Consider the following 13,652-nt stretch of genomic DNA (forward strand, 5'->3'; position numbering starts at 1 on the left):
CTTCCCCTGCTGTGTTCACAAGTCTATTCTCTATGTCTGTTTTTTTCATAATATATATTGTCTCTCAGCACTCGACCTGTTTGTATGACAGTGTTTGGGAATGTGTGTGATGGAGGAAGAGGGAGGACACCACTGTGTCCATCTCTGGAGCAGAGATGAGTCCTCTGCGGGGTGTACACCATGACAGTGAGCAGCTGTCGGAGTTCTTACTCACTGGACAGGGGGCAACTCAGTTATGTCCTGCAGACATAATGTCCAATGGAAAGAAGTAAGCAAGAGAACAAGAAGTAAGTAAGAATAAGAAGTAAGAAAGAGGGCATAGCAAATCACCTATGTAAGTAAAAACACACCCCAAACTTAACACTGTTCAACACAACACAAAAATGCATACCCGGTCAAAGACGTTCATTAAAGAGGGTGTTTCCTGGGCAGGGAGTACCATGAGACTTGAGGCGAAGAGGAAAATGAAACAAGAGAAGGACTTTGAAAGATCAATGATGAGGCGTTGATCACACTTTGTACTGGACATCAGAAGAAAAAGGACATAGATGATGGAGGTGTTTTTGCAAATCTCAAAAATAAATGTATTAATAATAGAAGGCTTACACAATAATCCCTGGGGTGACTATATAGATTTTACATTTATTGTCATCAGCAGCAAACAAAATATACAGAAATAACAGACGCTACATATAGTAAAATTCATGTATAACAGAAGGTCTATTAATTGGGGCCTCATCTCAACGTGACATCAGGTGTGTTAGGAACAGCCTGAAGGTGGGGAATTTATTCTGGTGGGAACACAGCACACAGGGTTCCATGCACAGAGTTTTTCAACACAGCGTTTTAATACCAAGTGGTAGGATCTAATTCAATACTTCATTGTCGAATGCATTTCCCTACTGTAAATTATTAAGCAGGGATCCAGTATTGACATTTGTATTCTAGCTTAATAGTTATTACACATATTACTCCTTATCATTACAATGTGTGTTCTAGTAAATGAGCTTTCTACCCACTCAGATAATTCGAGGTAAAGTCCAACCTGAACTTATTAGCAAGGATAATCCCTGTACATAGTGACTGGCAGAAAATATGAAGAGAAACAGAGAGTCTACCTTTTATATAGAATACAGGAACCATGATTTCACATATAGTGAAATCAGAATCATATTTCTGCTTTTTCTTCACTCTTGTCAAATTGGAATGTAGACCCAGTAAGTCACATAACCCCCCATCTGACCATCAGGAATCCATTGCGCAGTTGGACAACTAATACTTAAGGGCTGTGTGTTTTTGCCTTTACCGCCCTCAATACACAATTCCATTTGCTATTCCTTTGTTCTAACTGCTGTTTCTTAAACCTGTCTTGAAAAGAACTGTGGTAATCTTCATCCTCTGTCTCAGAGATGATTTCCATCTTCTGAATGATGAGTTTAATAAGCTCATGCTGTTTTTCCAGAAGAGAACTGAGATCCTTCAGCCTGAAAGGAAATACATTTCATGGGTTAATTTTCAATTATCCTTCCAGTCCTTGAGTACAGAAAACCTTCGTACTGGGTTCTAGATCAGATTAACTGTACCAAGAGCTTCCCTGGTGGCTCAGATGGTTAAGAATCTGCCTGCACTGCAGGAGACCTGGGTTCAGTCCCTGGGTTGGGAAGATCCCCTGGAGAAGGAAAATGCACTCCACTCCAGTATTCTTGCCTGGAAAAAATATGGACAGAAATCCCATGGGAAGAGGAGCCTGGGAGGCTACAGTCCATAAGGTAGAAAAGAGTTGGACTCGACTGAGTGACTATCACTTCACTTTCAGTAGTCATGATCCTCTTAATGAATACATATTTTAAAAGTTTAAGTGGTTCTCCGAAGTTTAATTTTCATCCCCATTTTAAAGATTAAAACACAGTTAGTTGCACAGGAAGGTTAAACACCTTGCCTAGGATCGTGTAGTTAGAAAACAGTTGAATAGGTCTTTGAAAGCAGGTAAATTAGCCCTGAAGCCCTCAGGCTTCACCACTGAACACTGCATAGTTTCTCCAGGGATCCTCAAAGCTTATAGAGTTTTGATGTAAGAATTCAGACAGCTGATGAAGAATGCAGTTTAGGATACTGTTGGGCAAAATGACCTGTCAGTAGCAGCAAGTCAGTTGTTGGGTCTAAAAAGAAACAGTCTCAAAATTCTCAGTATACTAGCCACATCATCAATTAAAGCATGACAATATAGATAAACACAATTAGACAATATAGACTTTTACTATTCATCATTAAGAGTGTTAAATTTTTTTAATATAGATAAAAGGAAAAATACATACCGGTACTTTTGTTTCATTATTTCTGTTTCTAAAGATGTATCAACATTTGGTATTTCTTGTCTTGTTTCATGGGGGCAAAAGATATAATGAAATACACCACGCTATGGGATAAGAGATTAACAGTTATTCAGGTAGAACTCCATTCAAGAACTAGTTCCTGAACAGGTGCCATCAGTCAGCTACAAGCTGGGCATGCCAGCACAAATATTCAGAGACACAATCATGGCCCTCAAGGAGCTCACAGCCTCTTGATAGAAGTAGACAAATATACACAGCCATAAAATGAAGTCACACATGTAACTGAGGGATGTATAAGATGTATAGTTAATATAGAAGGTGGAATAAACTGGAATAGGGGATTGTTTAGGAAAAGGTGTGACTGAACCATATTATATTTTCTCATTAAAAACATCCAACACAAATAGCGGAATTCCACACATGATTGGTTGTTATTTCTCTCAAACTGCTCTGCACCATTATCCAACACAACTTAATGTCACATGGGGAAATTTCTGAAATACAGGTTTTTTTTTTTTAATTTAGTGTCTTTTTTCTTATTTATTTTTCTTGAAATGTAGTTGATTTACAATGTTGTTAATTCCTGCTGTACAGCAAAGTGATTTGATTATACTTACATACACATTTTTAAACTATTCTTTTCCATAATGGTTTATCATAGGATTTTTTGCTTTTTATACATATTTTTTAAATTTATGTATTTTTAATTGGAGGATAATTGCTTTACAATATTGTGTTAGCTTTTTAATGTCTTTTAAACCATCAGTGCACCGCAAAGGGTCAAGGGCAGGTGTGAAAGGACCAGGAATGAGGTAATTGTAGCCATCCAGGAAAGAGAAGATGGCCACTTGCACAGGCCACATGGGAAGTCAGGTGGACCAAATGTGGGATCAATTGGGTTGTGAAGGTGAGAAAGGGAAAGGAGATGGACGACATCTCTCACAGGCAAATGACTGGTGCTGACATCCAGTGAAACATGAAGGTCTGGGAAAAGATGGGATGGTTTCACCCTCTGCCTGTAGGGGATGTTGGGAGGAGGTGAAACAAGAGGAGTAGAGATTGTACGTGTGCTTTGCATGAGTTTGTTCTGAACAGCAGTATTTGAGGTACCTTGGAGATACACCAGAGAAGATGTCATATAGACTGTTGGCTACAGGAGCCTGGAACTCAATGAGCTCCAGGCCAGAGAATTAGCTGCTGAGCTTTCTGTGTTTCAGTGGTGATGGCAACCACATTTATGAGAGAAATCAAACAAAAATAATGTAGTGCAGAATAAAGCCTAAGCCCATGCTGAGATTGACCTTATCATTTATAACTACATAATGGAAACTCAACCTATGAAGAACTCAGAAAGAATTAGAATCCAGTACTTCTGACTGTTAGTATAAGTTCCTTTTCCATTATAATGCAATAGCCTTGTCCAGTCTTTGATACTTTGTATATTTTCTGTAATGTACACTCTCCCTGTGGAGAAGGCAATGGCACCCCACTCCAGTACTCTTGCCTGGAAAATCCCATGGATGGAGGAGCCTGGAAGGCTGCAGTCCATGGGGTCACTGAGGGTCGGACACGACTGAGTGACTTCCCTTTCACTTATCACTTTCATGCACTGGAGAAGGAAATGGCAACCCACTCCAGTGTTCTTGCCTGGAGAATCCCAGGGACAGGGGAGCCTGGTGGGCTGCCGTCTATGGGGTCACACAGAGTCGGACACGACTGAAGTGACTTAGCAATAGCAATAGCACACTCTCCCTGTGTGTGTAAGTAGCTGTGTATATATACACATGTATTCTATATATGTACACACATATCTGCACACATATGTGAGTCACATGTGACTAGGAAGAAGAAATGAAGTATACCTACACTGGTCCACCCACCCTCTGCTCTCACTGGGGGGATGTGGTACGTATTTAACACGGAGGCTATGGATGAGCCACTTGGAAGACGGGAACTTTGCCCATAAACAGGCACCCTTAGGGATAACACAAAGAATGAATGTCAATATCATGTGATTGATGACAGTATTTGTCACATGTACTTACTAATATCCCTCTGCTGTATCTGGGTCTGTTGGGATACACGATGATGGATTTCTGATCAACTTTGTGTAGGAACCAGAGCGGCAGCTTCTTCTCCAAGCTGGTGTGAAGTTCCACCTAAAGTACGTTTGGGATTTATTGACAAGAATCACTGACGTTCTTGGTCCAACCTCTAACTACCTGGCTGGCCAAATGCCAACATAGAAAGAGGCTCAGGCAATTACCCAGTTTCTCTGCTGAGGTTGTTGGGGGAAATCTTTTTTATGATTACTGACTCTCAGACCAGAGCAGGAATGCTCCACTGACACAAAGAACCGGCAGGGTGGGGTGCCTCTCAGGGCTCAGACAATGCCTGTATTAAATAACGGTGTTCTCAGAAATCAGCACTGTTTATCCATGAATAATTGGGAAGTCATTAGTGAGTTCAGTAAGTCATGATGGAATAGAACACTTACCTGCATGGCAATTCTCTTCAACAGTGCATGTTTCTGGACCTCAGCAATGTCACCAACTGCCAAACCAATCTGAAGGACAACAGGGCAGCGAATCACTATTGGTTTAATGACTCATCTAAAAGTCTGTGTGTTGTCCCTTTGACTACAGTCAGAGTGGGCTTGAAATTTACTAGCAGGGCCTTAAGACACTGTGCTTACATGCCGTACAGAAGCCTGCAAAAGCCTGTAGACCTTTGCAACAGTGGTGGTCACATCAGTGGGTCCAGTAGTCATACGTGTTCTCATGAAAAGTGAGGGCACACAGATTAACCTGCACTTCATCGTAACTTAAAATGAAAATATTTTACTTTTGGACAAGACAGGGGTGAAGTGAAAGTCGCTCAGCCGTGTCTGACTCTTTGAGACCCCATGGACTACATATAGTCCATGGAATTCTCCAGGCCAGAATACTGGAGTGGGTAGCCTTTCCCTTCTCTGGGGGATCTTCCCAACCCAGGGATAGAAACCCAGGTCTCCCACATTGCAGGCGGGTTCTTTACCAGCTGAGCCACAAGGGAAGCCTGGGATTGGTGTAGCCATGCAAAATGGTTGCAAACTCCAGGAGTTGAGCACTTGAGGGAAACAAGAGTGACCTGACATCATGGAAAAGCTAAAACATTAAACTGAGGGAATGGAAGGAATTTATATCTTCCATATATTTGGGGACAAAAAGGTACACTTTAAAGGTAGGTGAGGCTCTGATAAAATCTCCCTCTAGAAATCCAAGGCTAGGTAGAATTAAGTGAGGTAAGCTGTCAGCTCAGTTCTACTAAACCTGAATTAAATCAGCTACATTCACTCACTCTCTCATCACTTGTTAGGAACTTCGTACCTGTCTATGCCAAATCAGCCTTCTACAGGTGGTAGCCAGAGAGAAAAAACCAGTCCGTGCTCTCAAGGAGCTCAGAGTCAAGTGAACTCCATGAGAGAAGGACTCTGTCTGCCCAGGATACCACTGTATGCCCAGTGCTTAGAACAGTCCATGGGACTGCAAGAGTCAGACATGACCTAGTGACTCAACAACAGCATGAATCAAAACATTGAGTAGTCTGTATTATTATTTATTTTTTTCCATCAACACAGCCTAGCACAGTCTCTGCTGTATAGTCAGATTCAGACAAAATGTACTGAATGTGTGCTTGTCCATTTAATTTATCTATAAATATTTATTTCTATGGACAGTCACACATTCAGTAACAATTTTGCCAGTGAAGGCTCCCCATGGACCCTGAATTGGGATGTATTTCTGTTTGCATCAACCAAGATGCCTGTGGCTGGAGCACACTCTCTGTGGAAGAGAACACCTGTGTCTGCTGAGGTCATCCAGGCTCTGACTGGCTCAGACGTGGCAGCTGAATGCTGCCGACGCCCTCTGCATGAGCAACTCTTCCCCGCTTGAATCTCTAGAGGGTCAATGAGAAATTCTAGGGCAGAGATGAGGTCTTAATCTTCCACTCCATGAAGGTCTCTGCCTAACCTCTGACCCTCAGCCCAACTGCAAAGCAGCACTCACCATTCATCATTACCTTATTACTCTGTCGATACTTTGTACTTCTTCATGGCATTTAGGGGTGATGTCAGGCTACATATTTATTTGTTTACTACTCATCTTCATGACAAGTTTATAGTCATGTCAGGGCTGGGTATTGGTCTGTTTTGTTCACCGCTGTTGGGCCAGGATCAGTGTCTGGCATTTTGGTAGATTCTTGGTAAATATTTGCCAAATAGATGCATCTTAGCATCTCCTAACCTCACACTGCCTGGCTCGCCCCAGGTACTAATGAATGTTGAATGAATGAATTTTATAGCAGTTCCTCTTCTCCCTTCGTGAAAGGAGACAAAAGAGGCTACGAAGCATTATCATTCTTAAATGTCCCAAGTGATCTACTGACAGCAAACAATAGGATAAATTACTTACAAGTAAATTCATGAGGACAATTGGGACGAACATGGTGAATATGATAAGGTGTACAAAGGAGAGAAGTGGATACTCCAGTTCATTCTTCAAATATGGCTCTAGGAAGGCATCGTGATAATTGATGTCTCCTAGCATCATGCTGAAGGTCTGGATTATAGAAAGGAATGGAGAGCTGAAAGCATCCTGGGAAAAGATAGTAAGGGGAAAATGAAATTCAAATTGTATATAATGAAAAAAAATGTTCCCTAGAGAGTAAAATGATAGAAATCACATTTAAAATACTTTTTAAAAAAATAGTCATAAGAATATGCTACTGAAATACAGTAATAAGAACTATTAATACTAACAAACTGGTGGTAAAGTCATCAAAAGGGCTTCCTTGGTGGCTCAGTGGTAAAGAATCTGCCTGCCAAGCAGGAGACACAGCTTCATTCCCTGGGTTGGGAAGATCCCCTGGAGGAGGAAATGGCAGCCCACCCCAGTAATCTTGCCTGGGAAATCCCATAGACAGAAGAGCCTGGTGGGCTACAGTTGATATTGTCACGAAAGAGTCGGATGTGACTAAACAACAACAGCAACAACAAAAGTCATCAGAAAGATCTTTTCTGCACATGTAACAAATCATCATGCACTACACATAAACTTCCTGACAATGGAAAAAGTCATTTACTTTTCCCTGTGATAAAAACCATGTGAATGCTATTATATCAGATAAAAAATATTCAAATATTGTGAGGTTATTATGAATTTTGTACACCATTAAGATTTAAGTATAAATATGTATTCCCAGTATTCACAGCAACAAAATCAACGACTCATGCAAATACCTCACCTGGATATTCAGGAGCACATAAAAGCAGAGTCCAAAAGCCACGAGAAGGAAGACAAACACAATTGTCGATTTCAACAGAGTTTTCATGATCACCTCCAACATCACGATAAAAATTCCACACTTTTCAAATCTAGGGACGTTTTGAAAATTACATTTATTCACTTTTGTGCTGAAACTGAATTTCATTCAGTGTCAATAGTTAATGAGGCACCAGGTACTAAGGTTCATAGATGAGATCATTGAGGCCATCTACTTTCACACAGGGACACGAGAACTTGTGAAGAGTCAAGCCTTTTATTTTCAAACTGTCAAACTGCTCTGTTTCTTTTGTTTTCACTTCTTCCTAACGTTTATCTTGAATTGTTTTACCACTTGGCCACTGAAAATTATTCACAGCTTCCCAGTATCAATGCTACCAATTGCTTACGGGCTTCCCAGGTGGTGAAGTGGTAAAGAATTCGCCTGCTAATGCAGGAGACGCAAGAGACATGGGTTTTATCCCTGAGTCGGGAAGATGCCCTGGGGAAGGAAATGACAACCCACTCAGTATTCTTGCCTGGGAATTCCTGTGGACAGAGGAGCCTGGCGGGCTACAGGTCATGGGGTTGCAAAGAGTCGGACGTGATTTAGTGACTACACAACTAAAACAACAAAGGATGTAGAAGTCATTCAAGCTGGTTTTACCTCTGAAGATACAGTAAGAAGTTCATCCAATAGAGGAAAATAGCAACTGCTCCACACTGCCACTGCACATATGCTGGTATCCTGATGAACAAGGGTGACACAAATATGATGCTGGTTGTGTAGATGATCCATTCGGCTGCGTTGTCCTTATCCAAAAAGTAATTCCTTTTCTGGGGTTGCAAAGAATAAAGAATTACCACACGTAGAGCCTGAGACCTGGCAACTTATGGATGGTTATATATATGTAACCAGTAACAACATTTTTCCAGCATTACAGCTGGTGAGAAGTTTATGACCAAGGGGCCACCAGCTCTTGCCATCCTGGACTTAACTCAGAGTCTTGGGTACAGATCAGTATTAGAGGTGCCCCAGCCTCTCCTGCTGACCTGGCATTTTGGGAGCCTAAGCAATTCTATAAGTTTTGAGGCTTTACTCATAAAGTTCACTGCATCTTAAGGAAACTCCTGTGGGGTGCAAGTTGTTTTAGTAATTCCTTTCTGTCTATATAAGGACATGCACATGGATTTCTCAGGAAAATGAACTAAAGCTGCTTCTAAGGAGGTTTGGGGTGCTAAGACTTAATTACCATAATGATTTGGTGTCATCTATTCTTAAATATTTCATGTTTTGAGCATCAGATTTCCTATAGGGTAGATAATTTACATATCAATAAGGAACTGTGGAGACCAAAACTAATAAAAAAATCATACAACTTTACAGTTCAATATAAACTATCATTTGTAATTCTCATCTTTAAAAAATAAAAATAATGATAAGAGATATTAAATAATATGCCCTAAATCATTTAAGGAACAGTGGAACAACACAGTCTTAACTCTCAGAGTTGTGACAATTTAGTGGAAATGTGTGTGTGTGTGTGTGTGTACTTGTGATGTATAATATCAGACAAATGCAAAGCACTGTTATTACTACTAACATTCTTTAATGCAAATATCCTTGTGCTTATATCATGTAATATAGTAAATTCTTTCAGAAAATGAGGCATTGTATAAAAGCTATATGACTTATAAAAAACACAAAATTATACCAAAAAATGAATAATGAGAGACTTAAAGCCTCTACCCTGAGAGATAAATGATTGATGCCATTTATCAACTGCATCAAAGACCTACACATAATTTATATAAACCTTGGGTCTGATCTGAATGTGTGTTCACCTATTTAAAAAGACATTGTTGTCATTGTTGTCTAGTTGCTAAGTCATGTCTGACTCTTTGTGACTCCACAGACTGTAGCAGGTCAGGCTCCTCTGTCCATGGGATTTCTCAGGTAAGGATACTGGAGTGGGTTGCCATTTCCTTCTCCAGGGGATCTTCCCTACCCAGGGATCAAACCTGAGTCTCCTGGATTGGCAGGCGGATTCTTTACCACTGAGACACCTGTAAAAATTATGCAATAGAAACGTTCCCCAATTTCATTGTAACTTGAAATTTTATCTAATAAAGTAAAGCATTCCTATTAGGAAAGGAATTCAAAGATCCATTTGAAATGGAGTCTTAAGCCAAATAAACAGTTACACCTAAATTATCTCTGTAAACAGTGACACTTAAAATTATCAAATTGAAAAAATCTGTGTGTTAGCAAAATATGAAATATATCTCAGAGAAAACAGAAAAGTCTTCCAAAAGTTCATCGAAGCTGGGTAGACACATACATACTAATAAAACTGGAACCACTTGCTTCAGATAAATCAAATAGGCACCATCCAATGCAGGAGCCTTATCTGAAATCATGTAATTTCTACATTTTTAAGAGTTTATACTTGGTATTTCTGATTTATACATTCATCCAGCTATGTGATTTTATTCTGACATAAATTGTTTCAATAATTGTTTAGCAATTAATCTATATTTTGCATATTAAAATATTTGCTACTGTAAAGATATAAAACATATCATGTACCTGTTGGAAAATTTGGGCCACTTCTTTGCAGTAACCTAATATACTTGATAGCAAAACTAAAATCATACAGAAATTTATAGCAAAGGAATTCTGAAACAAAAAAGATAAACAGTTATAAAGGATATCAAAGAAAACAACACTTTTCTTCATCATTTTCACTATTAAACATTTGTTTTTATCTGCTTTTATTTCTAGGTACTGTCCATTTTTGCTTTAAACAGAAAACTCCTGTGATGCCAATATAAAGACAACACAGTCATTTCATAATGTCTTTATTAATAGAGGTTGCCAATTGAATTCTAAAGGATCTATATAATATTCTTTAACTGTGGTAAAATACATATAACATAAAATTTACATTTCAAAAATGTTACATTTTACATATAGAGTTACCTTTTAAAACATACAATTCTGTGGCATGAAGTACATTCGCAATGTTATACAGCTATTACCTAGTTCCATGCCTGTTTCATTATCTCCAAATGGAAATACTGTCCCTGCTAAACATCATTTCCCCCTCCCCAGTATCCTTGGCAGCTAGAAATCTGCTTCCTTGTATATGCTTAGTTGTTCAGTCATGTCCGACTCTTTGCGACCCCATGGACTGTACCCTGCCAGGCTCCTCTGTCCATGGGGATTCTCCAAGCCAGAATACTGGAGTGGGTTGCCATGCCTTCCTCCAGGGGATCTTCCCAACCCAGGGATCAAACCCAGGTCTCCCGCATTGAAGGCAGATTCTTTACCATCTGATCCTCCAGGGAAGTCCTTGAATACTGAGGTGGGTAGCCTATCCCTTCTCCAGGGGATTGTCCTGACCCAGAAATCTAACCAGGGTCTCCTGCATTGCAGGCAGATTCTTTATCAGCTGAGCTACCAGGGAAGCCCTCTTCCTTGTATATCCTATTTTAAATTTTTATACTTCAGCACCCATCTAAGCCAGGTACATGTCACCTTATACATGTGAGGTACACTGGCTCTCATACATGTCAATTCCTTTTGTTAGTTGATAAGCTCATTTATTGATCTATTTATTTATATTCCCTCTCATTCTACAAAGGGTTTTAGAAGTTGCTACATATATGAATTCTATAAGCTCTTTGTATTAAACAAAGTCTTGATAGTTCAGATTTATTATGAGGTTAAAGTGTTTTCTAAAGAAAAAATGCCCACAGTTCTGAAAATCTCTTGTTTTAAAAAGTTGGAATATAAAAACCAATTGAAGATACCTTGGTGTCTAAAATTTCTGAATGGTCACTAGTTTCATTGATGATTCCAGTTGAGTTGAAAGCCATACCTGGTCTGATACTGACAACAAGAAAGGTCATGGGAAACAGACCAAGACAGTAAGATCCTAGGTTCAAAACATGGGCTCTAAACCCATAAGCCAACCTACAAAACATAAGCAAACCACAACTGAGTAGTTTCAACCACAAATATTCAGTTAAGATACCTGCAGAAACAGGAGTTATAGTCTCTTTTGGAAATGTATTTGATAAGTTCATTGAACTTGAAAGATTTTGGAATTCACCTTTTTCATTTCCAGAAAAGGAATCATGACTTCCTAGGAAATTATGACTTACTTTAAACCTCTCACCAATTAATGGAAGGAACTTTAGCTCTGACTCCAAGTTGAATGCTCTTCCCAGGAATACTCTTGTTACTTCATTGTCTGCCAAACTGCAGAGCCCAGGAATGCTCCTTTGTGTTTTATATAATGATCCCCCCAAATATTTCATTTAATGCCAAAGATAAATTAATATCAACATTTTAATACCAAAATTTGCCTTTGACATATTTCTTTTTAAAGTATAAAACATTAAAAGTAATAAAGTATTCAGATACCATTAAAATTATTTAGAAGATTTTTTTATAATCAAATATTACTGGGTCAGTTTATTTTTTGTTTTGTAAGATTTTAAATAAATTTAATGAGAGCAACATTCAAAAGAAACACTACTTAATACCCACCATTTCATAAGTAAGTATTCTTTACACACAGGGTGGTTGAGAAGCTCTATGCGGTTATGTTGCACCATTGCCTGAGAAATAAGGAAAGATCAATAAAAATACAATCACATTAAACTCTTGAGTATAAACTCAGCTTTTTGTTTGCTGGCTTTATAACTTTATTTTGATTTTATCAAAACAACACTTCCTTATTTTAGAAACTTTGAAAAATCAAAAATTATATCAAGAATATATTTCTTTAAAAAAAAACACAAGCTAGAGAGAATCATTTTATACAGATGCTAAAATTATTTGCATAGAACAGATGTGAAAGTCAGTTGTCATCACCAGTCTTACAGGCATAAAATCCACATGTCTCTTCTTCCTTCACACTCCAAGTCCTCAGTAAGCCTTTTAAAGATTGTTTTTTCTGATGTGGACAATTTTTGAAATCTTAATTGAATTTGTTACAATATTGTTTATTTTTTATGTTTTGCTTTTTTTGGCCATGAGGCATGTGGGATCTTAGCTCCCCGACCAGGGATTGGACCGGTGAACCGGCACCTCCCTGCCTTGGAAGGGGGAGTCTTAACCACTGGACAGCCAGGAATTCCCATCAGCCAGCCTTTTAGATTTCACATTAGGTGATGGCTGGTACCATGGTCTGTATCAAAGCCTTCCACGTAGGGAAATGAACTCATTTAAGGTAAATGAAAGTTCTTAATTGATCTAGAACAGTGCTGTCCAATGGAACTTTCTGCAGTGATGAAAATTTCTATATCTATGCTGTTGAGCAAAAGAACTACAAACCACATAGGCTTCTGAGGGCTTGAAACATGGCTACTGCAAATGAAGTAATGAATTTTTAACTTGATTTTAATTTTCATTAATTTTCATTTAAGCAGTCACATGTGGCTCAGTTACTATATTAGGGAGAACAAATCTGGATCCTACACCACCATTTGCCATCCAGCCTTCAAATGTTTTCTTTCACATGCACACAAGCTTTTGTGTTGCCAATATTTACACCACAAGTCTGCTGCTCCACGTGGCTAAAATCTGTTGAAACTAGTAGCTGCTGTCCTTTTAGACCAGAAACCCACTCATCTGATACCTGTTTTCCTCTGCAGTTATTTGAGTTTGAAACTCCTGGTTTATCCTGAAGCAGATTGTCTGCATGGCTTTCATGACCTCACTTACAAGAAATGTAAAAGCACTCTTTGGAATAAGAACTGGTTTGGATCCAGTCTCTTGGGAAATTTGGGTCCAAACTGTGTGATTAGTGCCTGCTTTCAGATTGGGTTCCCTCTTCCAGAAGGATATAAGAGCTGCTGAGAGGTTTGCGTTTACCCTGGAGGCCAGTGGTTAGCTGAATTTGGAATCAATGACTGTAAACTGTCACCCCCTGCATTTTCCTGGGGTTTTTATACTGTTGGAAACTCATATAAGTATGTCTGCATTGAAGTGGATGGAGGTAGG

At 39.1% G+C, this 13,652-nt stretch overlaps 1 protein-coding gene across 1 annotated transcript in view; it reads right to left on the minus strand.

Annotated features, from left to right (window-relative positions):
* Positions 1–613: 613 nt before the first annotated feature.
* Positions 614–13,652, minus strand: part of TRPA1 (transient receptor potential cation channel subfamily A member 1) — a 55,550-nt gene continuing 42,511 nt past the window's right edge. The window contains exons 18-27 of the mRNA XM_070802680.1: positions 12,195–12,265; positions 11,453–11,615; positions 10,227–10,316; positions 8,304–8,473; positions 7,620–7,749; positions 6,788–6,970; positions 4,831–4,899; positions 4,379–4,492; positions 2,316–2,416; positions 614–1,484 (exon numbers count right to left, since the gene is read on the minus strand). Coding sequence (XP_070658781.1) covers positions 1,280–1,484; positions 2,316–2,416; positions 4,379–4,492; positions 4,831–4,899; positions 6,788–6,970; positions 7,620–7,749; positions 8,304–8,473; positions 10,227–10,316; positions 11,453–11,615; positions 12,195–12,265 — 1,296 coding nt within the window. The 3' untranslated portion in view covers positions 614–1,279. The remainder of the gene's footprint in view (positions 1,485–2,315; positions 2,417–4,378; positions 4,493–4,830; positions 4,900–6,787; positions 6,971–7,619; positions 7,750–8,303; positions 8,474–10,226; positions 10,317–11,452; positions 11,616–12,194; positions 12,266–13,652) is intronic.

The sequence above is a fragment of the Bos indicus genome, chromosome 14 (genome assembly GCF_029378745.1).
Source record: "Bos indicus isolate NIAB-ARS_2022 breed Sahiwal x Tharparkar chromosome 14, NIAB-ARS_B.indTharparkar_mat_pri_1.0, whole genome shotgun sequence".
Lineage (NCBI taxonomy): Eukaryota > Metazoa > Chordata > Mammalia > Artiodactyla > Bovidae > Bos > Bos indicus.